Source organism: Phyllostomus discolor, chromosome 5 (genome assembly GCF_004126475.2).
Source record: "Phyllostomus discolor isolate MPI-MPIP mPhyDis1 chromosome 5, mPhyDis1.pri.v3, whole genome shotgun sequence".
Taxonomy (NCBI): Eukaryota; Metazoa; Chordata; class Mammalia; order Chiroptera; family Phyllostomidae; genus Phyllostomus; species Phyllostomus discolor.
Genome location: NC_040907.2, coordinates 100,101,620 through 100,129,159, shown reverse-complemented (window position 1 = coordinate 100,129,159; position 27,540 = coordinate 100,101,620). Strand labels below are relative to the sequence as shown.

At 38.1% G+C, this 27,540-nt stretch overlaps 2 protein-coding genes across 6 annotated transcripts in view; one reads left to right on the top strand and one right to left on the bottom strand.

The window, feature by feature from the left end:
- The window catches only part of LIMS1 (LIM zinc finger domain containing 1), a 185,200-nt gene extending 164,065 nt beyond the window's left edge, over positions 1-21,135 (top strand). For 4 of the 5 annotated variants that reach the window (XM_036026631.1, XM_036026632.1, XM_036026628.1 and 1 more), the window contains 5 exons: positions 6,228-6,316; positions 6,706-6,758; positions 15,190-15,265; positions 15,462-15,652; positions 18,191-21,135. In XM_036026631.1, the coding sequence (XP_035882524.1) occupies positions 6,228-6,316; positions 6,706-6,758; positions 15,190-15,265; positions 15,462-15,609 (366 nt within the window). In that variant the 3' untranslated portion in view covers positions 15,610-15,652; positions 18,191-21,135. Of the gene's footprint in view, positions 1-6,227; positions 6,317-6,705; positions 6,759-15,189; positions 15,267-15,461; positions 15,653-18,190 lie in introns of all 5 variants that reach the window. The other variant, XM_036026630.1, reaches the window with a different exon arrangement.
- A 3,229-nt stretch (positions 21,136-24,364) lies between these two features.
- LOC114496999 (small ubiquitin-related modifier 3-like) lies at positions 24,365-26,174 on the bottom strand. The gene is given in 3 exon segments (XM_036027502.1): positions 24,365-24,865; positions 24,868-25,010; positions 26,143-26,174. Coding segments are annotated over 3 exon segments (342 nt in total). The 3' UTR covers positions 24,365-24,698.
- Between the last annotated feature and the right edge of the window lie 1,366 nt (positions 26,175-27,540).

Below are 27,540 nucleotides of genomic sequence, written 5' to 3'. Positions count from 1 at the left end.
GTCAATAGTTGCGAGTTGACATTTTACTGTTCATAGTTTTGATTTTCTTTTTATTAAATAAGTCCTTTTAACATTTCATATAAAAAGGGCTTGGTGATAATGAACTCCTTTAACTTAACCTTATCTGGGAAGCACTTTATCTGCTCTTCCATTCTAAATGATAGCTTTGATGGATAGAGTAATCTTGGTTGTAGGTCCTTGCCTTCATAATTTTGAATACTTCTTTCTAGCCCCTTCTTGCCTGTAAGGTTTCTTTTGAGAAATCAGCTGATAATCCTTTTTTTAATTCAAGTACAGTAGTCTTCATTTTCACCCCACAATGACCCCCTGCTCCACCCATCCCCACCTCCCACCCTTGACCTTACCCCCTTTGGCTTTTTCCATGTGTCCTTTATACATGTTCCATGGTGCCCCTTCCCCTATTCTCTGCCATTATCCCTCTGGCCCTGCCCTTCTGGTTACATTGTTCAATGTTACATGGTTACAATGTAATGGCGCATTATCCTTGTTGACAGTGGTGTGTTAAAATCCCCTAGTATAAATGTGTTGCTTTCTATATCTTTCTGAAAGTCCTCCGAGATTTTTCTTACACATTTGGGTGTTCCTATGTTGAGTGTATATATGTTTATAATGTTTATGTTTTATTGGTGGATTCTTGAGTATTATGAAGTATCCTTCTGTGTTTCTTTGTATGGCCTTGGTTTGAAGTCTATTTTGTCTGATATAAGTATTGCTACCTGGTTTTTTTCCCTCTCCATTTACTTGAGTTTTTTTTTTCCAATCTTTCACTTTCAGTCTGTGTAGGTCTTTTGTTTTGAGGTGAATCTCTTACAGGCAACATATGTGCAGGTAAGGTTTTCTTATCCATTCAGCTCCTATGTTTTGATTGGAACATTTAATCCATTTACATTTAAACTTAATTTTGATAGTTACTTATTCATTTTCCCTCCTTCATACCTGTGTTCCTCCCTCTCACTCTTTTTCCTCCTATTCTTTTTTTTTTTAAGATTTTATTTATTTATTTTTCAAGAGGGGGAAAAGTGCTCCGAGAAAGAGAGTGAGAGAAACCTCAATATGCGGCTGCCTCTCACACACTTCCCACCAGGGACCTGGCCTGTAACCCAGGCATGTGCCCTAGACCATGAATCAAACTGACAACTCTTTGGTTCACAGGCCAACACTCAACCACTGAGCCACACCAGCAAGGGCTCTTTCTCTTCATAAAGCAGTCCCTTTAGCATATCTTGCAGTGCTGGTGTGGTGAAGGTGTATTCTTTCAGTCTACTTTTGTCTGGGAAACTCCTTATTTCATCCTCCATTTTAACTGAGAGCCTTGCTGGTTAGGCTAGTCTTGGTTATAGGCCTTTGCTTTTCATTACTTGGAATATTTCTTAACATTCCCTTCTGGTTTGTGGCATTTCTGTTGAGAAATCTGTTGCTAGCCAAATTGGAGTTTTCTTGTATGTTACTTCTTTTTTCTCCTTTGCTGCTTTTAAGGTTCTCTCTTTGTCTTTTAAACTTGGCATTTTAAATATGGTGTGTCTTGGATTGGGCCTCTTTGAGTTCATCTTGATTGAGACTTGCTGTGCTTTCTGAACATGCATGGCTTTTTCCCCTCTCCAGGTTCTGAAAGTTTCTGTCATTATTTTTCAAACAGCTTTTCTATCCCTTCCTCCTTTTCTTCTCCTTCTCGTTTCTCTGTGATTCGAAAATTGTTGTGTTTCATATTATCTTGTAGTTCCCTTAAGTTATCTTCATATTTTTTTAGTATTTTTTCATATAGTTGCTCTCCCTGGGTTTTTCTTTCTACCTTGTCTTCCAGCTCACTAATTTGGTTTTTGCTTCATGCCAGCCTGCTTGTCATTCCCTCTACTGTATTTTTTTATTTCAGATTGTATTCTTCATTTCTTTCTTGTTCTTGTTGATAGTTTCTATTTCCTTTTTCATACTCTTGTAGTTCCCACTCAGTGCATAGTAGTTGTCAGTGAGTTTCTTGAGCATCCTTATAACCATCCTTTTGAATTCTGTACCTGTTAATTTACTTACCTCCATTCATTTAGCTCTTTTACTGAGCAGTCTTCCATGCCTTTTGATTGAAGGGGGTTTTTTTGTCTTCCCACTTTAGATGAGCCTTTTTGTTTGTTTCTGCAATTCCTGATGCTCTCGTTTGCCAACTGTCTTTGTAGGGTGCACAAAGGGTGTGGTAGGAGTTCTGTGGGACTTAGTGGTGCTTTCTCTTATTAATCTCCTTGTCTAGATGCTCTAGGGTTGCCCTTTTTTTCCATTTGTGTGGGCTCTCTTGTTGTGCTTGGTCTTTGCCTCTTGATAGCTCCTTTGTTGGTGGGTTCTCCCCTCTAGCAGATTTACTGGTATTTACAACTCCCATCTTTTCTTGTATGTGATCTGGGGCAGGGCAAAGGTGAAATGGAGTAACACAGTGGGAGAATATTCTATGGGAATTAAAGTGCTAACAAGTAGAGAACGCATAGGAGATCCTGTGGAGAAGTACAGCAATAACCATGATATTTCACCCAACTAGCCACTTTTTATAAGAGGCGAAAAAGAAATAAGATTCTTATTAGAGGAAAAAGAGAACACTGACTCCAGAAAGCAGAGTGCTTATGCTAAGTTAGATGGTGAGATATAGTGAGAGTAAGTGCTAGAAACTTGTAGTGTGCGAGGCAAAGACATTAACCGCAACAGTAATAAAGCACAGGAAGATAATGAAATGGACTAAGACCATGGAAGGGTGCTGTGTGGGAATCGGAACAATAATAATATGACAAGAAATGCATGACCTGAATTTTTTTTAAAAAGTAGAAGACCAAGATTAGTGCGTCATTGGTATATGAGTGAAGTGAAGGAAGAGAAATTAAAATGCAATATGAAAGGGAGAACAAAGAAAACCAGTCAAACAATGAAATTAAACAAACAAAAGAAAGAAAACTAAACAGAAGGAAGAGAAATAAAAAGGTCAATAATAATAAAAATAATAACAGTAACAAAAATAAAAAGTAAAAATAAAATGCAAGTTCTATAGCGTATCAGAGTGAATTCTGTCTCAGTTGTTGAGGTTATCCTTCTGATCTCTCTCTGGGTCTGTCTTTGGTCCTTTCACAGCTCCAGGTCTCATTGTCTTACACTTGGAAGAAAAAAAAAGCGTCCTGCTGACTTTAATCCTGCCAACTGGGTTCTGCTGGTCTTCTGGAAGCTCCAGGCAGAGAGGGGCTGGGCTCCTTTTTTTTTCCCTTTCCTGTGGCTTTGTGTTGGGAGCTTGGTCCAGGCTCCAATATTCACAGGTGTCCAGCCTCCAGCCCTAGCCCTCAGAGCACCGTGCAGCTCCCACAGTCCATATGTGCCCAGTGGACACCTTTAATCTACCTTGTCATTCCACTCTTTGATTAGTCCATGAGGTGCACCGTGTGGGAGCAACTTGCCATCCCTCCTCCTTCTTTGCTGGCCTGGTCACTGTACATGCATATTCCCTTCAGGGCAGTTTAGTTTCCCTATTAAATTAAGTCTCTGAGTCTCTTTAATAGTTTCCCAATTAAGTTAAATTAAGTCACTACCCCACTGAGCCCCTACTGCCCAACTTTGATCAGTCCATGAGGTGCCCTGATTTGGAACAAATTACACCCTTCCTCCTCATTCTTTGCTGGCCTGGCCGCAACACAGGAGAGTTCCTTGTCCAGTGGCTGAAGGCTTTTTTTTTTTTTTTAGTGAATTCTCCTTGGTTGTGGCCAGCCATTTTTAGCAAGTGTCCAGCTTTTCACACAGCCCAACTCTCTGACCAGTCCAGAGACTGCTGCGTCAGGGTCAGTCACAGCCTAACTCTTCTCCCATCTCCAGGTGTCACCCGCTCCCCAGTTTCTCTGGTATTATCCTAGCCAGGAAACACTGCCTCTGTATGTCTCTCACTGTGACTTTATCCCCCAAGCGACTTCAAACATGCAGGTCTCTCCTGGTATGAGACTGGCTTCCCTGCTCTGGGAGGAAAGGAAGCTGTTAAGTTATAAGTGCTGATCTGGCTGTCTTCCAAAGCTCCTGTGGTAGCCGCAGTCCCTGGCACCGGTCCCTGGGACCACAGCAGCTATGGTCCCTGCACAGGCCCCAGTGACCATCCCGTCAGCCTACACGATCTCCTTGCCATCTGTTTTTAAACATCCTCTGCAGTCTTTGGCTTCCAAACTTTATATAACCTGGGATTCTGTTGGCCGTTACTCTGTTCTTCAGAAGATTGGCTAGGTGTCCCAGTTGGGTGCACAAGCAAGTGGTTCAGCTCCCACCTACCTCACTGCCATCTTTCACCCTCAGAAATCAGCTGGTAGTCTTATGGGAGCTCCTTTGTAGGTAATTCTCTGCTTTTCTTTTGCTGCTTTTATGATTCTCTAGCTTTAATCTTTGGCATTTTAATTTTGATGTGTTTTGGTTTGCCCTCTTTGGTTCCAACCTGTTTGGTACTATCTGTGCTTCCTGGACTTATATGTCTGTTTCCTTCACCAAATTAGGAAAGTTTTCTTTCATTATTTGTTCAAATAAGTTTTCAATTTTTTGCTCTTTTCTGTTCTCCTTCTGGCATCCCTGTGAATCAGATGTTAGCACATTTGGAGATGTCCCAGAGTCGTCTTATTCTCCCCTCATTTTTTTGAATTCTTGTTTCTTTATTTTGTTCCCCATGAATGTTTATTTCTTCCTTATGTTCCAGATCATTGATTTGAACTCCGGCTTCCTTCTCTTAACTGTTGGTTCCCTGTGGGTTTTTCTTTTTTTCACTTAGTGTAGCCTTCATTTCTTCCCTTACGCATTTGCTATACTCAGTGATTTCTCTCCACACCCTGTCACCGATGTTTTGAACTCTGTGTCTGATATGTTGCCTGTCTCAGTTTTGCTTAGTTCTTTTTCTAGAATTTTGATCTGTTCTTTCATTTGGGCCATATTTCTTTGTCTCCTCAATTTGGTAACCTTCCTATGTTTGTTCCTGTGTATTAGGTAGAGGAGCTTTGACTCTTTGTCTTGGTGCACCTGTTATGGTGTATGGAGCAGAGCCTTAGGTTTTCCCCAGGGTGAGGCAATCCGCTTCGCTGCTTTGTGGCACTGTGGGGAAGGGATTGGAGAGGAAATAATGCTGCTTGTTCAGTTCTCACCCTGTTTCCAGTCACTTTCCCCAATTTTCCCACTTCCTGTATGTGATTGGCACCCTTCTAGCTGCTGCCCTGGTGCTAAATACAAGAGTAGGTGGGTTTGCCCTATGTTCTAGGGCTGCATGGGTCCTTTAAACGGACTTTCTTTGGAGACCAGCAGTTATTTCTGCCACCCCCAACACCCCCCCACCCCAATGTCTTTTTTAAAAAGATTTTATTTATTATTTTAGAGAGAGGGGAAGAGAAAGATAGAAACATCAATGTGTGGTTGCCTCTCATGTGCCCCCCTAGTGGAGACCTAGCCTGCAACCCAGGCTTATGCCCTAGACTGGTAATCGAACCAGCGACCCTCTGGTTCATAGGTCTGCCACCCAGTCCACTGAGCTATACCAGCCAGCGCCCCCCCACTGGTTTTACAGCCAGAAATTATGAGGCCTTTTTCCTCTGGCACTGGAACCCTGGCCTGTGCAGTGTATCCTGGGGCTGGGATTGCTTACTCCCCAGGTGTCCATCCTGATTTTTACCGCCACACATGAATGTCAGAACACTGGTTCAACCAGCAGCGCCACACCACGTCCTCTCACCCTAATTCCCTGTCTCTGCTCCTCCTACCCATCTGGATGGATATTTCTTCTTTAAATCCTTGGTTGTCAGAGCTCCATACAGTTTGATTTTCTGGCAGTTCTGGTTGTTTTTAGGTTTGAAGTGAGTTGTGATCCTTCTTATTATGGTTTCAGGATGAGGCAAAGCGTATCTACCTACGCCTCCATCTTGGCCAGAAGTCTGTTCTTAAATTTTCCTGAGAGAAGTGTCATGGTCCATCTCCAGCAGCAGCCCTTGCTTACAGATGTTGCTCAGACATTCACCTGGCTTCTCATTTTGTGATGTTTGAATAGGCTGGGCTTCGCTTGTCAAAGACACCTGAATTAAGACTGAAATTGCTGCAGGAGTACCTATGGCTGAATGAAACTGCTACCTCAAACATTCATGTCCCTTCCCTGAGGATAGTATAACTTTACAGTTTTACTTCATTTGATAAGTAAAATATGGCAAATCAAAAATGACCTGTAGCAATTTTTTTTTCAGCATTTTGTTTGTGCCAAGTGTGAAAAACCATTTCTTGGACATCGCCATTATGAAAGGAAGGGCCTGGCATATTGTGAAACCCACTATAACAGGTATTGTATGTACTCATTGGATACTAGATACACTTTTATGAATTTAAGCTTATCAATATTTCAGCTACAAAGGATTCTCTTGGAAATCTTTTTTCCACTGTAGGACTAAACTCTGGCTAGGGTTGTCATGTTCCTTTAGCTTCCTTAAATCTGGAACACCTCCAGAGCCTTTTTTTGTTTCTTGCTAGTAATGAAAAGTAAATTATTTTTCATCATAACAGGTAAAAAATTAGTCAACTGCTACATGTTTTCTTAGTAATGGTAAAATCGGATTTAGGTAGCCAGCTATTTGTTTTTAAGTGTAGAAGAAATAAAATCATATTAAATGTTTGGTGTTTTAAAGCTCATTTCTAACACATGTTGAATTTTTACTACTTTTTCATTTTCCAGCTATTTGGTGATGTTTGTTTCCACTGCAACCGTGTTATAGAAGGTGATGGTAAGTAACTATAGGAATTTCATATGGCACTATTTTGAAACAAAATATTTGGGAGATGTGAAATTAAAAGAGGTTGATGATTGCTATTGTTTGGAATATGACTCTTATCAGTTACTTTTTCTCTTTGTTTGGTCTATTTCCCAAGCAATTTCTATCAGTTAAGATGATAATAGCCTAAGAGTTGGATTTGTTCCTCATTTATGATTAATACTTTAGGTCATTGCCATGGGGTTGTTACACTAGAAGTGTAAAAGCATTTATGTTCAACCCTGAAACCTATTTTTCTGTTCCCTAGAATTATATAACTTGGAAGCTGTTGAGCAGTGTTATTAAGAACAGTTTAATCTACCTTGGTAGGAAGAGTCACTGTAAACTTGCAGATGTTAAACCTGACGGTTACCTATAGATATTTCTAGGGCTTCCTGACATTGTGCTGGATAATTAGGCACAGATGATTGATTGGAACAGTAAGCAGCTGTGTTTGCTAATCGTCCCTAGCACAATTCTGCCAGAACCTTCCTGTCAAGTTTTAAACATTTCTGTCTTCAGTATGGTTCATGGTTGTCAGCAGAGAATATCACTGGAAAATACTTGATGAAATAATGCATATATGCCTTTTGCAAAAAAGTTTAGTTCAAGAAAACAATTATAGTGCCCTTAAATAAAACTTTCTCATACATGGGACAGGTACCAGATGAAAGTTGCTGTCAAAGAAAGCTCTCAGTTTTAAAAGAACGATCCTGTAGGTGAATACATTAATGGCTGGGTTGTTTTTTTTTTTTAAATACTTCCCTATTCTATATTTCTCTGTTGGGCAGTGACAGTAGGAACAGACAAAGCAGTGAGGAGTGTGCTTTTTGGTAGGGAAGTATTGTGCCACAAAAAACTCATCTAAGTGATATATACACTGCATTGTCTGTAGGAGTGAGAGGACAAAAGCTTTCCTGTGAAGACATGATACATAGCATTTATATGCCTTATAGGACACACAGAGGAAAGGAAAAGAAAAAAATTAACTATAAATAGAGGTTGATATGCAGTTTCCTACATTCACACCTTCAATGAATGGTTTCCTAGTAAGTAAAGCATTTTCAAAAGACACAGAGCAGTAATACTAACTGATAAAGTTTTTTAAACTGTGGTTCAAGTACAGTTGTCTGCCTTTCTGTCCACCACTCCCCACCCGCCCCAGCAACCCCCCACCTCCCTCCCCTGATTCCAAACCCCTTGTTTTGTCCATGTGTCCTTACAGTTTTTTCCTGAAAAACCATCCCCATTTTCCCCTCATTATCACCTCCCACCTCCCCTCTAGTTACTGTTAGTTTGTTCTTAATCTCAGTATCTCTAGTTATATTTTGCTTGCTTATCTGTTTTGTTGATTAGATTCCACTTAAAGATGAGAGCCTATGGTATTTGTCTTTCACAGTCTGGCTATTTCACTTAGCATAATGCTCTCAAGTTCCATCCATGCTGTCGCAAAGGGTAGGAGCTCCTTCTTTCTTTCTGCTGGCATAGTATTCCATCGTATAATTATACCATAGTGTTTTGATCCTTTCATTTACTAATGGTCACTTAGGTTGTTTCCAGCACTTGACTATTGTAAATTGTGCTGCTATAAATATTTGGGTACATGGCTTCTTTTGCATTGGCATTTAAGGGTTCTTAGGATATAATCCCAGCAGTGGAATTGCCTGGTCAAAAAGCCGTTCCATTTTAGTTTCTGAGGAAATTCCATTCTGTTTTCCCACAGTAGCTGTAACAGTCTCCATTCCTACCAACAGTGTACTAGGGTTCACTTTTATCCACAACCTCTCCAACACCTGTTGTTTGTTGATTTGGTGATGATGCCATTCTGAACCAGTGTGAACTGGTATCTTGTCATGGTTTTAATTTCATCTTTCTGATGGCTAGTGATGCTGAACATATTTTCATATGCCTCTGAGCACTCTGTATGTCCTCCTTGCAGACGTGTCTGTTCAGGTCTTTTGCACATTTTTTTAATTGGATTGTTTTTCTACCTGGAAGTGGAGTCGTGTCAGTTGTAATAATATAAATATATATTATATTATATTATTGATTTGATCTCCAATATATAAATTTTGGAGATCAAACCCTTGTCCACGGTATCATTGGCAAATATGTTTTCCCACATAGTTGGTACTCTTTTCATTTTAATGCTGTTTTCTTTAGCCATGCAAAAGCTTTTCATTTTTTATGAGATTCCATTGTTTATTCTTTCCTTTAGTTCCATCCTCTAGGGAACATACTGGTGAAAATATTGCTGCACAGAATACCTGAAATTTTCCTGCTATGTTGTTCTGTAGGACTTCTATGGTGTTGTGACTTATATTGAACTCTTTTATCACTTTGAGTTATTTTTGTGTTTGGTGTAAGTTGGTGATTGGGTTTCAATTTTTTTGCACATAGCTGTCTAGCTCTCCCAGGCATCATTTGTTGAAGAAAACTATTTTTGCTTCATTTTATGCCTCTGTCCCTTTTGTCAAATACTAATTGAGCATAGAGAGTTAGGTTTATTTTGGGCTCTCTATTCTGTTCCATTGATCTATGCGTTTATTCTTATGCCAGTACCAGGCTGTATTGATTGCAGTGGCCCTTTTAATACAGTTTGATATCAGGTATGTAATCCCCCCTATTTGTTCTCCTTTCTCAAATTGCTGCAGCTATTTGGGTCATTTATGGTTCCATATAAATTTTTGAAATGTTTGTTCTATATCTAATCTGTAAAATATGTCATTGGTACTTTAATAGGGATTGCGTTGAATCTGTAAATTGCTTTGGGTTAGTATGGACATTTTGATGATAATTCTTCCAGTCCATGAACATGGTACATGCCTCCATTTATTTGTGTCTTCCTTAATTTCTTTCTTCAGTTTTACATAGTTTTCTGACTACAGGTCTTTACCGCCTTGGTTAGATTTATTCCGAGGTATTTTATTTTTCTTGTTGCTATAATCACTTGGGATTTTTTTCCTGATTTAGTTTCTTGGCTTTTCATTGTTTGATGTACAAAAATGCCATCGATTTCTGAATGTCACTTTGTATCCTCCCACTATTTTGCCAATTCACTACTAGGTCAAGTATTTTTTTTTTTTTTGGTGGAGCCTGTAGGATTTTCTATGTACACTATTATGTCATCTGCAAACAGTGACAGTTTCGCTTTCTCCTTTCCGATTTGGATGCATTTTATTCTTTTTCTTGTCTGATCGTTGTGGCTTAGGGACTTCCATACTGTGTTGTGAATAGGAGTGGTGAGTGCAGACATCCTTGTCTTCTTGCTAATGTTAATGGGAAAGCTTTTAGCTTTTGCCTTTTGAGTATGATGTTGGCTGTATGTCTCTCGTATGTGGCCTTCATTGTGTTGACCAGTGCTCCCTCTGTTCTACTTTGCTGAGTGGTTTTATCATAAATGGGTGCTGTACCTCATCAAATGCTTTTTCTTCATCTGTTGATATGACCATGTGATTTTTGTCTTTGGCTTTTGTTTATGTGATGTATTACATTTATTGATTTGCAAATATTGTACCTTCCTTGCATCCCTGGGATGAATCCCACTTGATCATGGTGTATGGTCTTTTTAGTGTATTACTGGATATAGTTGGGAACATTTTGTTGAGGATTTAGCAAACTATGTTCATCAGCAGTATTGGCCTGAAGTTTTCTTTTCTTTGTTGGTCTTTATCTGACTTTGGGATTAGAGTGATGCTGGCTTCATGAAAGAGTTTGTGAGCCTTCCATCTTCTGGACTTTTGGAATAGTCTGCGAGGGATAGGGGTTAGCTCTTCCTTAATGCTTTGTAGAATTCTCCTGTGAAACCATCCAGCCGAGGGCTTTTGTGTGTCAGTAGATTTTGATTACTGCTTCAATGTCATCTGCTGTTATTGGTCTGTTCAGGCTTTCTGCTTCTTCTTCATTCAGTTTTGGAAGATTATATTTTTCTAGAAATTTATCCATTTCATCTAGGTTTTCAAATTTCTTGGCATACAGTTCTTCATAGTAATTTCTTACAGTCCTTTGTATTTCTTTGATATCAGTTGTAATGTCCCCTTTTCATTTCTGATTGTTTATTTGGGTCTCTGCCTTTTTTTTTTTATGAGTCTGCTTAAAGGCTTGTTGGTTGTGTATATCTTTTCAGAGAACCTGCTCCTGGATTTATTGATCCTTAGAATTGTGCTTTTAGTCTCTTATGTCATTTAGTTAGGCTCTGATCTTGGTTATTTCCTTCCTTCTACTTGCTGTGGGCTATCTTTGTTATTGTTCCTCCAGTTCTTGTAGGTGTAAGGTTAGGTTGTTAATTTGAAATGTTCTGTCTTTTTTCAATAGGCCTGTATTGCTATGAACTTCCTTCTCAGGACTGCCTTTTCTGTGTCCAATAAGTTTTGGATTGTTGTGAGTTCATTTCATTTGTTTCCAGAAACTTTTTTATTTCTTCCTTGAGCTCATTCTTAACCCACTCATTGTTTAATGGCATGGTATTCAATCTTCATGAGTTGAGCATTTTTGAGGTTTTTCCTTGAGGTTGGTTGCAGTCTGTCTAGGTCTTTTGTTCTGAGGTTGGTCTCTTGGAGGCAGCATATCTGTTGGTAATGATGTCTTATCCATTCAGCTATTCTGTGTCTTTTGATTGGAGCATTTAAACCATTTACATTTAAGGTTATTATTGATAGGTACTTATTTATTGCCATTTTACTTCTTTCATACTTGTGTTCCTCTCTCACTCATTTTTTTCCTTTTCTTAGAGCAGACCTTTTAGTATCTAACAGTGCTGGTTTGGTGGAGGTATATTCTTTGAGGCTACTTTCGTCTGGGAAACTCCTTATTTGGCCTTTCAATTGAGAGCCTTGCTGGGTAGAGTAGTCTGGTTGCAAGCTTTTGTTTTTCATTACTTGGAATACTTCTTGCTAATCCTTTCTGGCTTGGAGTATTCCATTGAGAAGTCAGCTGCTAGTCTTATTGGGCTCCTTTGTATGTTACTTCTTGTTTCTTTGTCATGGAATTTTGCCATTTTAATTATAATATGTTTTTAAACTGGGCCTCTTTGGGTTCTCTTGATTGGGACTCTCTATGTTTCCTGGATTTGTGTGACTTTTTTTCTCATCAAACTAGGGAAATATTCCATCATTATTCCACCATTTTTCAGGCAGGTTTCTATCCCTTGCTCTTCTTTTTTCCCTTCTGGTATCCCTATTATATGGATATTATTACATTTCATGTTGGCCTGCAGTGCAGTTCTCTTACCACATCTTCATTCTTTCTAAGTCTCTTTTTCCTTTTTCTTACTCTTTCCGGTTGTTTTTTCTACATTGTCCTCCAGCTCACTGATTCGATCCTATGATCATCTAGCCTGCTTTTGATTCCTTCTGCTGTGTTTCACTTCAGAAATTGTATTCTTCATTTCCTCTTGGCCCTTGTTTTTAGTTTCTATTTCTTTTTCATATTGATACAGTTTGCAGTGAGGTCATTGTAGTTTCCCTGTAGTTTTCGGTAGCTCTTGTAAGTTCATCGAGCTTACTTGTAACCATTGCTTTAACTCAATATCTTATATTTGACTTGCCTCTATTTCATTTAACATTCTTCTGAGGCTTCCTTGTTTCCTTTCATTTGGGGTTGTTTCTTTGAAGTCTTCCCATTGTTTCTTCTTTCCTTCTTCTTAGCCTCTTCTTCTTAGCCTCTGCTTCTTAAATTAATCTGTTCTGATTCCCTGGGTTTGTGGTGTGGACTTCTGTGGTAAGAGACCCAAGAGATTCAGTGGTGCAGAGTCCTAGATCTTCTGAACTTGCTGTTTTGGGGATGCCATCAGTGTTGGCTGTCTGGATGTTTTTGGATTTGATTGTTGTTGGGTCATTCTTTGGTGGGTCCTTCCCTCCGGCTGGTTGACTGAGGGTCATTCTGCCAACCACATCCTGTATGCTGTTGTGCAGGTGCAGAGAGGTTGTGCCAAAGCTGGTTCTTCTGTATGTCCAAGCTTACAAGGCTTCTCTCTCACTATTGTTCAGTTGTTTGTTCTGGGTAATTTGTCCACTGTTTAGCTGTAATTCCAGATTGGTCCTGGGGAGGAGGTTAGTGTGGCTTCTACTCACTCCTCTGCCATCTTTTTTTATTATCTGTTGGTGGTTCCTTTTTTGGTAGGTTCTGTCTTCCAGCAAGTGTATTGGTGTTCACAGCTCCCACCTACCCTTGTATATAATCAGTTGCAGGGGGGAGGCAAAATGGATGAAGACAGCAGGAGAGTATTCCATGAGATTAGAGTACCAACACATAGAGAAGAAATAGGAGATCCTTTAGATAAGTATAGCAGTAACTGTGATGTTTCACCCAACTAGCCACTTTTTATAAAAGGTGGAAAGGAGATGAGACTCTTGTTAGAGGGGGAAAGGCTTGTGAGCTGAATCCAGAAACAGAGCTCTTGTTGGAAGTCAGATTATTAGATATACTGAGAGTACATTAAAGAAAGTAGGTGTAGTGTGCAAGAGCATAGAGTTAAAACTAATAAAAGTAAAAAATAATGAAAGAATAATAATAATAATACAAATAAACCAATAACATGCATATTCTCTGGAATAGCAAAGTGAAATCTGTCTCAGTTTTTTCAGTTGTTCAGATTAGCCTTGTGGATCCCTCTTGGGTCTGTCTCTGGGACCTTTACAGCTCCAGGTCTTATTGTCTCACTTGCGTGGGGGAAAAAAGAAGAAAAAAAAGCCTACTGACTTAAATCAGCCAAGTGAGTTCTGCTGGTCTTCATGGATGCAGAGGCTGAGAGGTGTTGGGTTTCACTTTTCTCCCTTCCTCTGGAGAAAAGTGGGAGGGTAGGGGGCCAGGTCTGGGCCACACTCTTCACAGTTGCCCAGCCCTCTACCCCATGTCCTCCATTCACTGCCAGGCCCCCAGTGCCCGTATGCTCTAGTTCTGCACCTTCAATCCACCAGTTGTGCCATCCTTGAGGTACACTAATTAGAGGCAACTCACACACCACCTTCTCGCTCTTTGCTGTCCTAGGTACTAAGCACTCTCAAGTCTCTTCAGAGTAGTTCAGCTCCCCCACTGAGTTAAGTCTTTCTGGGGACTGCTAACTCCATGAGTCCTGCTGCTCTCCTTTGTGGAGGGCACCTTCTTCTTCCTCTTAGTGAGCTAGCCCAAACCATACGGGAGCAGGGGCACTGGACAAGGTTGTCGCTGCAGCAGCCAGTGACCAAGAGCCTTTTTTTTTTTTTTTTTTTTTTAACAAAATCCTCCTGTTTAACACTGCTGCTCCTAACAAGCACCCGCCTTCTTCACACAGCCCAACTTTCTAACCAACTTGGAGATGATCCAGGTCAGGGTCTGACACGGCCCAACTCTTCTGCGGTCTCCAGGTGTCACCCAGCTCCCCATTTCTCTGGTAATAACTCAGATGGCATCCACAGTCTCAACAGGTGCACACTGCCCCTGTGTGTCTCCCATTTTTGTCTTTATTCCCTCCAGCGACCTCAAGCATCCAGATCCATCCTGGTGCTGCTCTCTTCCTCCCTGTTTGGCAGAGGAGGGAGCTGTTGATTTGGCTGTCATCCAAGGATCCTGGGGTAGTCTCCGGCAGGCTGCAGGCACCAGCCAAAGACTGCAGCAGCCCTGGTCCCCACTCTTGTCTGAGGGCCCTTACCAACCCAAAGCAATCTCCTTACCATCTGTTTTTCAGTGTCCGCTACAATTTAGCCACCAACCTTCATATAAGCTGGGATTCCGTTGGCTGTTTACTCTGTTCCTCAGAATATCAGCTAGGTGTTCTACCTATGCACAGGGGGAAGTGGGCTCTGCTTCCACCTACCTCGCCACCATCTTCCAACCTTAACTGATACAGTTTTAAATGCAGGAAGAATGAAAATAGACCCTCTATGTATATTTTAAAAGTAAAGGATGAACCCTGGCTCGTGTTGCTCAATGTGGCCCACCAACTAAAGGTTACCAGTTTGAATCCAGGTCAGGGGCATCCTGGGCAACCCAGGGCACATGCCTGGGTTGCACTCCAGGTCCTTAGTTGGGGGCGTGTGGTAGGCCACTGATTGATACTTCTCCCTCTCTTTCTCTCTCCCTTCCCCTCTTTTCTAAAAAGTAAATAAAATCTTTTTTAAAAAATAAAAAGTAAAGGTTAAAAGGGCAATAATAATCTTTCCAAAGATGAAGCCTTCATCTTCATAATAGACGTAAAGTTGTTCAGTTTTTGTGTTTTCGATGTAAAAAAATGTTAATAAAATAATTCAGTAAACGTTAACTAACAACACTAAGGATTTTTAACTGTGTGATTCTTTTGCAAGCAGTCCTCTGAGGACCTCTTCAGAGTGTTTTGAAATAAACCTTAATTCTGTGTTAGAGTTGAAAGTTTCAGCTTACCCACTCCCCTACCAGTGTATGTGACCAGTTGTCTTTCCTATTTCTCTAGTGGTCTCTGCTCTTAATAAGGCCTGGTGTGTGAACTGTTTTGCCTGTTCTACCTGCAACACTAAATTAACACTCAAGTAAGTATACATTGTGGTCCAGCATGAATCCTAACACTAAAAATTTTGCAGTAACATTTTTTTAAAACACAGAATTTTAAAAAGATACTTGTTTGATTCCTTTTTCTTCTTTCTACTTAGGCCTTCTGAAAATAAAATTTCTTCCTTTAATTGTTTCCTGTTCTTTTCTTCTATTTCTTCTTTGTCCTCCTCAAAGGGATAAGTTTGTTGAAATTGATCTAAAACCAGTCTGCAAATACTGTTATGAGAAAATGCCAGAAGAATTTAAGAGGCGACTTGCTAAACGGGAGAGAGAAGCAAAGGATAAGGACAAGCAGAAAAAGAAAAAGCCTGTCTGTTTGTAAACTTTTCTATCCCTTCTATCATTTTCACTACTTTCTTCTTTGGTTAGTCCTTTAGAATGTTTTTGTTCTGTTTTTGTCTTTTACTATTTATTTGTTTGTTTGTTTGAGGTATATTTATAACTGCTACCAAGTAAAATACAAGTATTCATCCTGTGTAGAGCTGGTTCTTTCACAATTATTAAAATTATAGAGCTTAAAATAGTAAAGTTCACACTTAATACCAGCTTGTACTTCACTTGTATGGCATTTATTTCCTTTAATATGTAGATTACGGCATCTCTTTTTTAAATCTCAATATGGGGATAGATTTCTCTCTCTTTTTTAATGTATTCAAAGGGAAGAATTTCAGTTTCTTGATACAGGAAAGTTTTAAAGTATTTTTGTCTGATAATTGCAACTGTTAAAATCCTAGTTTTGAGTTTCTTTGCCTAAGTTAATTTAATTGATAAATTTCAAGTGTCTCATGTTCTAAGTTTGGTAATACATTAAGTTTTTTTAGTGTGTTTCAGATCTAAGCAAACACCATGTAATATACAAAATGAGATTTCTACTATCTTTGGTGTATGTACCAGGTGGGGCAAAAGTAGGTTTAAATAAAGTTCATATGGAAAATAATACAATAATTAATAAATAATAATACAATAAACTATTTTGTGTATTCATAATTATAAACCTACTTGTGCTACACCCTATATATGTGCTTTCATATAATGCCCATATGTTTACTGTTAATGAATTCATTTTAATTTTTTTAAGATTTATTTATTTATTTTTAGGGAGGGAGGAAGGGAGGGAGAAGGAGAGGGAGAGAAACATCGACGTGTGAGAGAAACATCAGTTGGTTGCCTCTCACATGCCCCGCGCTGGGGACATGGCCCCAAAACCCAGGCATGTGCCCTAACCAGGAATCATCTGGTGACCTTTTGATTTGCAGGAGGACATCCAACACACTGAAAGGCACACCATTCAGGGCAATGAAGTCATTTTCTTGAAGTTTCCAATCTCTATTCCTGATTTTTATTAAAAAAATAATTCAGCCCTGGCTGGCATACCTCAGTGGATTGAGCGTGGACTGTGAACCAAAGTGTCGCAGGTTCGATTCCCAGCCAGGGTACATGCCTGGGTTGCAGGCTATAACCCCTAGTAACCGCACATTGATGTCTCTGTCACTGTCTCCTCTCTCTCTCTCTCTCTCTCTCTCTCTCTCTCTCTCTCTTCTCTCTCTCTATCTCCCTCCCTTCCCACTCTAAAAATAAATAAATAAAATCTTTAAAAAATAATAATAATTCAGTCTTTGAAATTCTTTTGAATTATTATCATGACTATCCCATTCTTCCTTTATGGTTACCATTGTGTTCTGAAAAGTTTTCTTAGCTTTTCAGTTTTCATGTTTATTTATCTAATAAAGAAAATTAAGGTTCAAATATGATATTAAAACAATGGAAGATTTGCTTAGCAGTATCTGAAAAAGAAGTGATCATTTATTTCCTGCAATTAAAAAAATGGTAGTTTAGGTTTAATAGCTTCTGTTCTAGGAAGGCTTGGGAGAAATTTTTAATTTTAATAGTTTAAATTAAACTGATAATTGAAATGTAACACATTTGCATTACTGTCAGCATTGCATCTCTGAAAACAGCTAGAAAAGGTTTTAGCAGGTGTAATCACTTGTCATAGAGGACAGTGCACTACTGGACTTGATCCACAAGTGCTTCTTTAAATATAATTACAAAGATAATGGACGAGTTATAAAGTTGTGTGTTTACTCAATTCACAATTAAAGACCCTGGATTTCTAAGTAATAAGCTATTGTAATCACAGATTAACAAAGTGTTACAGATAGGAGGCTATCTGAAAACTTGTCCTCTCCATAACTATTTTACAAATAAACTGATAATATGTATTGCTCTAGCTTTTAAAAAGACTTTAATTCTCCATAGAGCAAGCTACCATTCACAAAATGTAACCACAGGCAGTCTCGTTCATTTGTATTCATTAAGAGTGATTAAAAACTTTTTATCTCCCCTACCAGCCTTTCTTGTCAAACAATCATCAAAATAACCATTCTGATTTAAGATTTTTTTTCAGATGTATTTAGGTTGATTTTGGGAGGAAGGAAGGATGGAAGGCAACCTCTTTTATATCCGCAAAGATGAACCACGTAACTACCTAATTTTAAAATAGTAAGATTAATTTGCCTTCAATAAAGGGGATCATTCAAATAACAGAAATACAATTCTCTTCCTCAAGTAATTTTAAAAGTGTTCTCATGGTACTTTAAAATGTGACTAATTTTTACTTACCACCTAAATTATATTTACATTAGATTTCCTGTATACTTAACACTGGCTACAGTGTAATACACATTCTGTGTTACCACAGGTAGATGTATAGGATCAATTTACAGGGATATTGATTTTAAATATTGTGATTTTTTACATCTACCACAATGACAGGAATTGAGATTAGAGTTATACTTGTTTGCTACATATAGTATCTTCATTTACATCAGTAAAATTAATTAACATATTTACATGTCCATGTGAAGTATATTTCCACTAATTTTTTATTATTATCTTTAGGAAATAAATTTGGGAGTTTGATATGAAACCAGTCTGTAAGAAGTGCTATGAGAAGTTTCCGTTGGAACTGAAGAAAGACTTAAGAAACTAGCTGAGACCTTAGGAAGAAATAACTTCCTTTATTTTCCCTTTTTCTCTCTCTGCAAAGTAAGGGAGAGTACCAACAATTATTGATCTGATCACCCTACTTAAACTGTCTCAGAATAATTGAGTGAAGAGGACCTAAATGAATGGTTTTTTCTTCATCTCCTTTTTCTCATTAAAAAAGAAAAAAATGTTTATGTCCTCATATTTAAATAGATGACATCAAGATTTGCCTTTTTTAAGAACATTTACCAATTATTAAAATGAAGCTTATACTTCATAGCAAAAAAAATGCATGCTTAAATGGTTAAATTTTAATTAAGGTCCAAAAAATTAACTTCAACTTTTTTTTTTTATATATTACCACTTAGGTCCCCTTCTACCACACTTCTTGAAATCACCACACTTTTGTCCATGTCCATAAGTCCTTTTTTTCCTTTTTGTTCTCTACAACTTTTGTTTTAGTTGTCTTTTTAAAATCAAATACAGCTTTTAAAAATGAGAGTATGGAGTTGGCTTTTACATGACTCAGATAAAAAATATAACATTATTTTATTTGTACTCAAACAAAATTAATTCCAACTGCTGTTGGGGGAGTATACAAGGAAGAAACATAACCAAGAAAAACAAGCCTTAATGGAATCTTAGTATGTTTATCAAACCGGTAGCTGTAAAATGAATATACAACGTTACCACGAATCAAGTGTTTTCAGAAGTACTTGATTTTGATTTTTTTTGTTGTAATTGTTAAATGCAATAATTATGCTTAGTTTTTTCAAATTATGCTTAGTTTTGTATTTTGTTTTCCTTGTGATTTCTTTATACAGTTAACACAGTAGTTACAGCTAGCTAATAGTTTGCCTTTTAAAATTTTGTGCAAAAGTGTATTCTATGGTATTTGAAATTACAAGTATTATTTGCAGTATTGGAAAAAATGAAAATTTTTGTGTATTTATCACAGCAATTATTGCTTCTAAGCTTAATGTCAAAAGAGTAGTTGTAGAATAGGACATGAAATTAAATTATATGTAGCTTGGGAATATATCAGTAAAAAAAGTGAATGTATATGTCTGGCCATATTGCCTTTATAATCAAGTTCATATTTATGCTTTAGACATAAAACTTGTCATGTCTTGCCTGTAGAAAAACACACATAATTAATCAGGAATTCTTAGCGTGTTCTATACAGTACCAACTAACCGTAAATGAATTGGTTGAGATTTAATAAACTCAGATTCCATTTACCACAGCTGTGATTATTTTTTTAAATTTTATCCCTCTTTGGGAAACATTAAAATTAACTCTTCTGAACATTCTGCCATCTTTTGTAGAAGAAAATGATGTGATAGATGGTTATCAAGTTTTTCATTTCAGATCTAATAATTAATTGGATTTTATTTGCTGTAAGTAGATGTATAAATGGCACTTTTAAATTGGAAAAGGGATGTTTCTCAACTTTAGGTCAAAAATAGTGAATTATTCTACTTCATAAAATGTCTTATTCTGGAGTTCCTGGATCATTCTTTCTTGATAAAATTGTATGCAAAGCAGTTAGTCATGATATTATTTGAGTGTTGCTGGCTGCTGTGGTTTCATTTAAAAGAAAGTTACCAAGATGAGCTTTTAAGAGGAAGTTTTGTTGTTTTTTTTTTCCAAAAATTACTAAATATTGCTTTGCTATTAACACAACATAACAGGATGCTACTATTCTGCCATTAAACATTTCTCTCTGCATGTATTAAAAAGTGTATGTATGCACTTTACAGGGTAAATCCTATTTCAGGTTTCAGACAACTTAACAACCACTAATTTATTTTTAGTGTTCTTTAGAGCTGAAAGAATCACAAGTGATTGAAAAAATAATTAAGTATATAGTTTAAGATGGCATGTGGTCAGAGTTTTAATAACAGTCTTTGCATTTGACATAAGAATAAATCAAAATCCCTCCGGTGTGCCTTTTTCAGCTAATTTATGACCAGCAATGAAAACCTTGAATGTGTTTATTAAATATTATACTATGGATATAGGCAGAATAGTACAGAGTTTTGCAGGAGGGTCTTGATGCTAAATTCTAAATACTTCTACACCATAAATACAAAGCAGAATAGCAACCATTTACATATACGTATATATATACATATACATATACATCCTATATTCTTAATCACTTTGAAGATGCATTGACTGAACTTAGCTGCTTTGTTTAGGTACCTTACATAGCCAGGCCGCTCCTACAGCTAGAGGTCCCAGTGCTCTCTTTGCTTATTCTTTTAAAATACGAGTTAATATTTCCCAGATGTTCAACTTGTTAGGGCATTTTAATCTGGATACAGTACTTTCCTTAATAAGGCTGTCATTGGAGCCCTTACATGGGAAGGAGGAAAAAGTTGAAAACTGTATTGGCATAGAAGACAAACTTGGTTTAGTTCATAATATTTTTTGTGGGTCTTTTCCTAGCTGTAAAAAAACTCAGGCTAGTAAGCATCTCTTTGCTTAAAAGCTTGTTAAGCAAACAAGACAATTTTAAATAATTTATTGTTTTTACCAAATTTCTAAGGCCTCTTTTCTTAGCAAGCCTAGTTTAATTGGAGGAAATGGCTGGAAACAAATAAAACATTCTTGGGATCATATTCTAAGCCTTATTATTAACATTGTACTTGAAATGATAGATCATTTTGCCTTGCTTATTTGCCAAAATAGCCATTTCTAAGTTCAGGAAATTTTAATGTAAGCCAAAAGCATTCTTACTGTATTTCATTTTATATTGTAAGCTCAATGTCAGACACTGTATTGCTAATTATGTTTTTATATCACAACCTTTGCAGTATACTCTTGATACTTAATAAATGTTCGTAATTAATAACAGTGTTATGCATTGTTTAATTTGAATGACTTTGAACCTAGAACAATGAGAAGACAGGGCTAACATTTAAGAAAGCCTTTTTGGTATAAACCTAGATGTTCATTGATGGATGGATAGATAAAGTATAGTGTATACAGTGGACTGTTAGTCATAAAAGAAGGACATCTTGCCATTTGCAACAACATAGATGGATCTTGGATTTGGAACGTATGTAAAATAAAATAAATCAGACACAGACAAATACCATATGATTTCACCAATATGTGGAATCTAAACAAAAAAATCAAGCTCATAGATAAAGGAAGAGACAGTGACTGCCAGAGGTGGGAGTAGGGTGTGGGCCATATGGGTGAAGGGAATTAAAAGGTGCAAACTTCCAGTTATAAAATAAGTAAGTCAGGGGGATGTAATGCACAGCATGGCGACTATAGTTAATGGTAATATAGTGCATATTTCAAAGCTGCTAAGAGAGTAGTAGATCTTAAAATTTCTCATTACAAGAAATAAATTTGTAACTGGTGATGGATGTTAAGTAGATTTATTGTGGTGGCCATCTCACAATATATACAAATAAAGAATCATAGTACACCTGAAACTAATATTAAATGTCACTTATATCTAAGTTTTTATGAGTTTCACATTTTCAAAAAAGCAAGGCCTTTTAAACTTATATGTAGGAGGGGTTTTTTGTTTTCAGGAACACAGTACTCTATCTAAAACCATGAAAAACATCAAATTAAATTTCTTTAGAGAAAATTCACAAGGAAATTTCCACAAATACTATCCTTTTTATCCTTACAACTGTATGAGTTACTTAAAATCCTTCCCACCTTTAGAGCAGAGGATTTGCATAGGGATGTTAAGTAGGTCCTCTTTCCCTTGGCATGTGTGTGTAAGATGTATTTATGTGTTTGTATGTGTAAAAATTCAAGTATTCTTGAGTATATAGTACAAACATTCATGTGTATGAATAAAAGAAAATGATCTGGTTATTATGAATGAGAATAAGCCAAATTTTAGAAGCACATAGAATGGTGGTGAAGTCTTCCCGCTATTCACCATAAATTTTGGTAGTTTTCAATTTTTTTTTTAATTTTAAGACATTTATTTAAACAACAGGACACTTGACTTGAAGGGAAAACTATCTAGTATTCACTTTTTTTAGAGTAATTTATCCCTCCTTAAAGACAGATTGCCCTACATGTAACAGCTATGTATAAAAAAGTTATAGATTCCCAGCCAAGATGGAGGTGTAGATAGATACACTTGCCTCCTTGCACAACCAAAAGAAGGACAACAACAAATTCAAAACCAAAAAATAACCAGAACTGTCAGAAAATCAAACTGTATGAAAGTCCAAAAACCAAGGAGTTAAGAAACACTCATCCAAACTGGTAGGCAGGGCGAAGACAGGCAGCAGGGGTGGAGAGGACTCACAGCAAGGCAATGGCTGGTGGACCTAGCAGTTCCACATTTGCATGCAGCTAAACCAGGAGGAACAACTGGGGAGCAGGACAGTCTGCACAACCCAGGGGAAATAAAGCCTCAACACCTCGCTGGCAGTAAAAACCTGTGGGGGTTGAAGCAGCAGGAGAAACTCCTAGCCTCACAGGATAGTTTGTTGAAGAGACCCACAGGGTCCTAGAATGTGCACAAAGCCACCCACCCAAGAATCAGTACCAGAAGGGCCCAATTTGCTTGTGGGTAGTGGGGGAAGTGACTGAAAGCAGGGTGAGAACTAACCAAGCAGTGTTGTTCCCTCCTGGACCTCTCCCCCCACAAAGCATCACAATGCAGCAACATGGGTTGCCCCACCCTAGTGAATACCTAAGGCTCTGCCCCTTAGTAGCTAACAGGCTCACCAAGACAAAAAAATATGGCCCAAATGAGAGAACAGATCAAAGTTCCAGAAAAAAAACTACAACTAAGCGATGAAGAGATAACCAAGCTATCAGGGGCAGAGTTCAAAACACAGGTAATCAGGTTGCGCACAGAAATGGTTGAGTATGCTCACAAAATAGAGGAAAAAGTGACGGCTGTGAAAAATGAAATAAAGGAAAATGCACAGGGAACCAACAGTGAAGGGAAGGAAACTGGGACTCAAATCAATGATTTGGAGCAGAAGGAAGCAATAAACATTCAACCAAAACAGAATGGAGAAACAAGAATTCAATAAAATGAGAGGCTTAGGAACCTCCAGGAGAACTTTAAACATTCCAACATCCAAGTCATAGGGGTGCCTGAAGAAAAGGAAGAGCAAGAAATTGAAAACTTACTCGGAAAAAATAATGAAGGAGAACTTCCCCAATGTGGCATCCCAGGAAGACCCAGATGATCAGAGAGTCCCAAAGAAGTTTGACCCAAGGAAGCATGCACCGAGGCACATCATAATTACATTACCAAAAATTAAAGGTAAGAAGAGAATCTTAAAAGTAGCAAGAGAAAAGGAGACAGTACCTACAAAGGAGTGCCCATAAGACTGTCAGCTGATTTCTCAAACCTTGTGGGCAAGAAGGGGCTGGAGAGAAGTTTTAAAGTCATGGACCTACATCCAAGAATACTCTATCTAGCAAAGCTATTATTTAGAATGGAAGGGCAGATAAAGTGCTTCCCAGGTAAGGTCAAGTTAAAGGAGCTCATCGTCACTAATCCCTTATTATTCTTTAAGAAAAAGAAGATCAATAATATGAACAATAAAATGACAACAGACTCACAACTATCAACTTAAAAGAAAAGCAAACAATCACAATAGGAACAGATACACAGAAAATAGAGATCACATGGAGGGTTATTAGCGGTGGGGGGGGGGGAATGGAAAGAAACATATTGGGAATAAGAGGCATAAATGGTAGGTAAAAAATAGGGTGAAGTTAAGAGTAGTATGGGAAATGGAGAAGCCAAAGAACTTACATGTGTGACCCATGAACATGAACTGAGGTGGGGGAATTCTTGTGGGAGGCAGGGTACAGGGTGGAGGGGAATAAAGGGGAGCAAAAAATGGGACAACTGTAATAGCATAACCAATAAAATACATGTTTTTTAAAAGTTACAAAATTGTCCTTGGTTTTGCGATGATAATTTTAAAACATTAAAATTCTCCAATCAAAGAAGAGATGGAGACTACCAGAGGTTTAAAATGCCTTTTTTTGTTTGTTGGTTGGTTGGTTGGTTGGTTGGTTGTTATTAAACAGTGAGTGCAAGATAACTTACTGGAGAATAAAGATAAGGGCCGAATGAGCGTGCCACTAATGGAAAGGGTGGCATTTTCACAGAGCCAGTATTTTCCCCCATCTAATCTCCATTTGATGTCCATCAACATACCATTTAGCTGTCTACTTTTAAAAAGTGCAAATGCTCATGCACACACATCATGTACCTTAGGTACCTTATTGTATCTTATTGTATGTAAGGTACAATAAAGGAAAGAGAAAGGGAAAGTGAAGGAATAGAAAAATCAGTAGCATACTATAGTTGTCAGAATGTTGTGGAACCAAACAGCAGTTTTCTCAGAATGTCTTGGTCTGGAGGACCAGAGTTCTCTAATAAAGTAGCAGGTTCCCTTTTTAGTGAACACTTCCTGTCTGCTGCTGGAACACACCAATTGTAACTTTATCCTCCATTTCCAACTGTGCAGGTGTGTTTGCTTCATTGATTAGCTGCCCATCAAATCGCAATTTGATCTGCTTCATTGACAAACCCTGTCCTTCACAATAGGCTTTTGTTAGTTTTCTAGTGGCGTATTCCTCTATATCTCATACTGTACCCCAGAACCATCCTGCCCTGCCACCTTCAGGTTAATATGATCATTCTCAGTCTGTACTCCTTCCTTGGGCTTTTCGTTACACAAAGCAAGTACTAGAGTGTCCTCAGCGCTGCTTCACAAAAGAGATAATCAGGTCTGCACCCAGTGAGCACACAAGCAGTACTAGGAATGGCCCATAGTTTTCATTTCTTAACAAAGGAGACATCTATCTTAATATTGGGTTGGATAAGATGTCCATTTAGCTTTTTCCGTAAAATAAAAGACACGTTTTTCATTTTCACCAATAACTATTGATTTGGGTATTTTGAGTATGTCAGCTATCTCCCACTGTTAGTTTCTAGTGATTAGAGGCCAGAGGTGATGCTAAACATCTTCCAATTCACAAGACAGCCCCACAGCAAAGAATTATATTTTGACTAAAATGTCAACAGTACCAAGACATTTTGCAAACCACTTTTGTGTTCAATCAATCACAGCACCTTCTACCTACAATACATAGATCTGTTGTGTTTCAGTTGGGTTTTTACCTGTCTTGAAATAATAAAGCATAATATGCTGAAAATGTTGCATGTCCTCTTCCATCTTCAATATTAAAATGGGTACACAAAAATTCACCAATTTTGATGTTCTTTTTTAATGCACACTGATATGACAGCCGTCACAATACAATCTAATAAAAAAGTTTCAAATGAAGTTAAAGACAACTAAGCACTACAGGAAAACTAAACAAAGTTTTTGGACAACCCAGTATATCATTCAGCAAGTCTTGAGGCACTGTGTATGGTGTATTGGGAAGATAATGCTCACTGTCAGTGCATTCCTCTTTTTGTGGTTCATCCTTCCTGGCTCTTCAGCCTCCTTTAGTGGAGATCCTGCGGATTCTGTCTGATTCAAGTATTGCACTACTTTTCCTTCTCTTGGCAAGTGCAGAGCTTTAATTTCCTCTTACCCAGGTAGGGGGAAGGGATAATTATAAAACGTGGAAAGTATTTGTGATAGAGTAAGCATAGGGTTTTGCAAGATCACAACAGCATCACCTCCAGCAGAGCAAGAAGGAAAGCTTCTTAAAAGAGCCATTTTAAAAGAAGAATACAAGTTAGCCAGGCAGAAGGTGGCCCACAAGATGGGTTGCCTTGGACGTTTTCCATTTCCTATTTTCTCAATTTCCCATAATGGCATCACCATCTATTGAGGCTTCCAACCTAATATAATGCTGACTCCTCTTCCTTTCCCACAGCTTCTACCTGTCCCCATATCTAAGTACTTCAAAATTCATCACTAACTGTAGAAAGGTCCCAGAAACCCTTCTGACTTGCAGCTCCTGCCTGCCTCCATGCTATCTCGTTCTGCTCTGACTTCCAAACAACCATCAATCAACTTTCCCTTGTTTATTAACCTTGGTTTACTGAAGCAAGCAAAATAAAGTCCTAACTCTTCCCTATGAAAACATTTTCACAGGTAGGTCCTAACCTATTGTTAAGTCTTTGTCTCCCAATGGCCAATGTGTATGTCTTTCCCAGATCTCCACTGCCCTCCTATAAAAAATGTATGCTTCTCACTTTTGAGATTCAGCTCAAATTTCACCCCATTTTCAAGCCTTTCCTGACTTCTTCAAGCAAAATAAATCATTCTTTTCTGCTCCCCTAGTTTCTGTACCTCTATTTCAGTAGTTATTAAGTGGACTCTATGTATTGGTTTCTATTCCCATCAAAAGTCTGACCCCTGGAGAAAAGGGCTGTATCATCATTGTCTTCTTTGCTTTCTTATTGGTCTGAGAGAGAGAAATACTAATTTGTTGATCCACCCATTTATGCATTCATTTGTTGTTTCTGGTATGTGCCCTGTCTGGGATCGAACCATAGCCTTGCCTATCAGGATGATGCTCTAACCAACTGAGGTACCTGGCCAGGGCTGTGTTTTTATTTTTGTATCCTCCATTCATTTCACAGTGCTCTGTGCCCAGTAGGATCTCAGTGATTACTGAGTGACAGACTGAATACGTGGGCAGTGTACATTACACTTTTACCCTTTTCAGATATTCTGCAAAGCTATTAGAATATTTTTGAAGACAGAGAGGAAGGGAAAGAAAGAAAGAAAGAAAGAAAGAAAGAAAGAAAGAAAGAAAGAAAGAAAGAAAGAAAGAAAGAAAGAAAGAAAGAAAGAAAGAAAGAAAGAAGGACGGAAGGAAGGAGGAAGGAAGGAACGGAAGGAAGGAAGGACTTAGGAAGGACTAGGAAGGAAAGAAAGAAAGAAAGAAAGAAAGAAAGAAAGAAAGAAAGAAAGAAAGAAAGAAAGAAAGAAAGAAAGAAAGAAAGAAACATCGATTCACTGTTCCACCCATCCATGCCTACACTGGTTGAGTCCTACAAGTGCACCAACCAGGGATTGAACCCACAACTCCAGCACATTAAGTTGACACGCCACTCAACTGTGCTAGATAAAAAAACAGCTATAAATTTTCAATCTTTGGAAGACCTATGGTTTACCAGAGGCCATAAATAATGCATCAGAAGATAGTGTGATAAGAACTAACGTAAGAAATATGAGTAAGAGTGTCGCAGGTTCGAATCCCAGTCAGGGTACATGCCTGGGTTACAGGCCATGACCCCCAGCAACCGCACATTCATGTTTCTCTCTCTCTC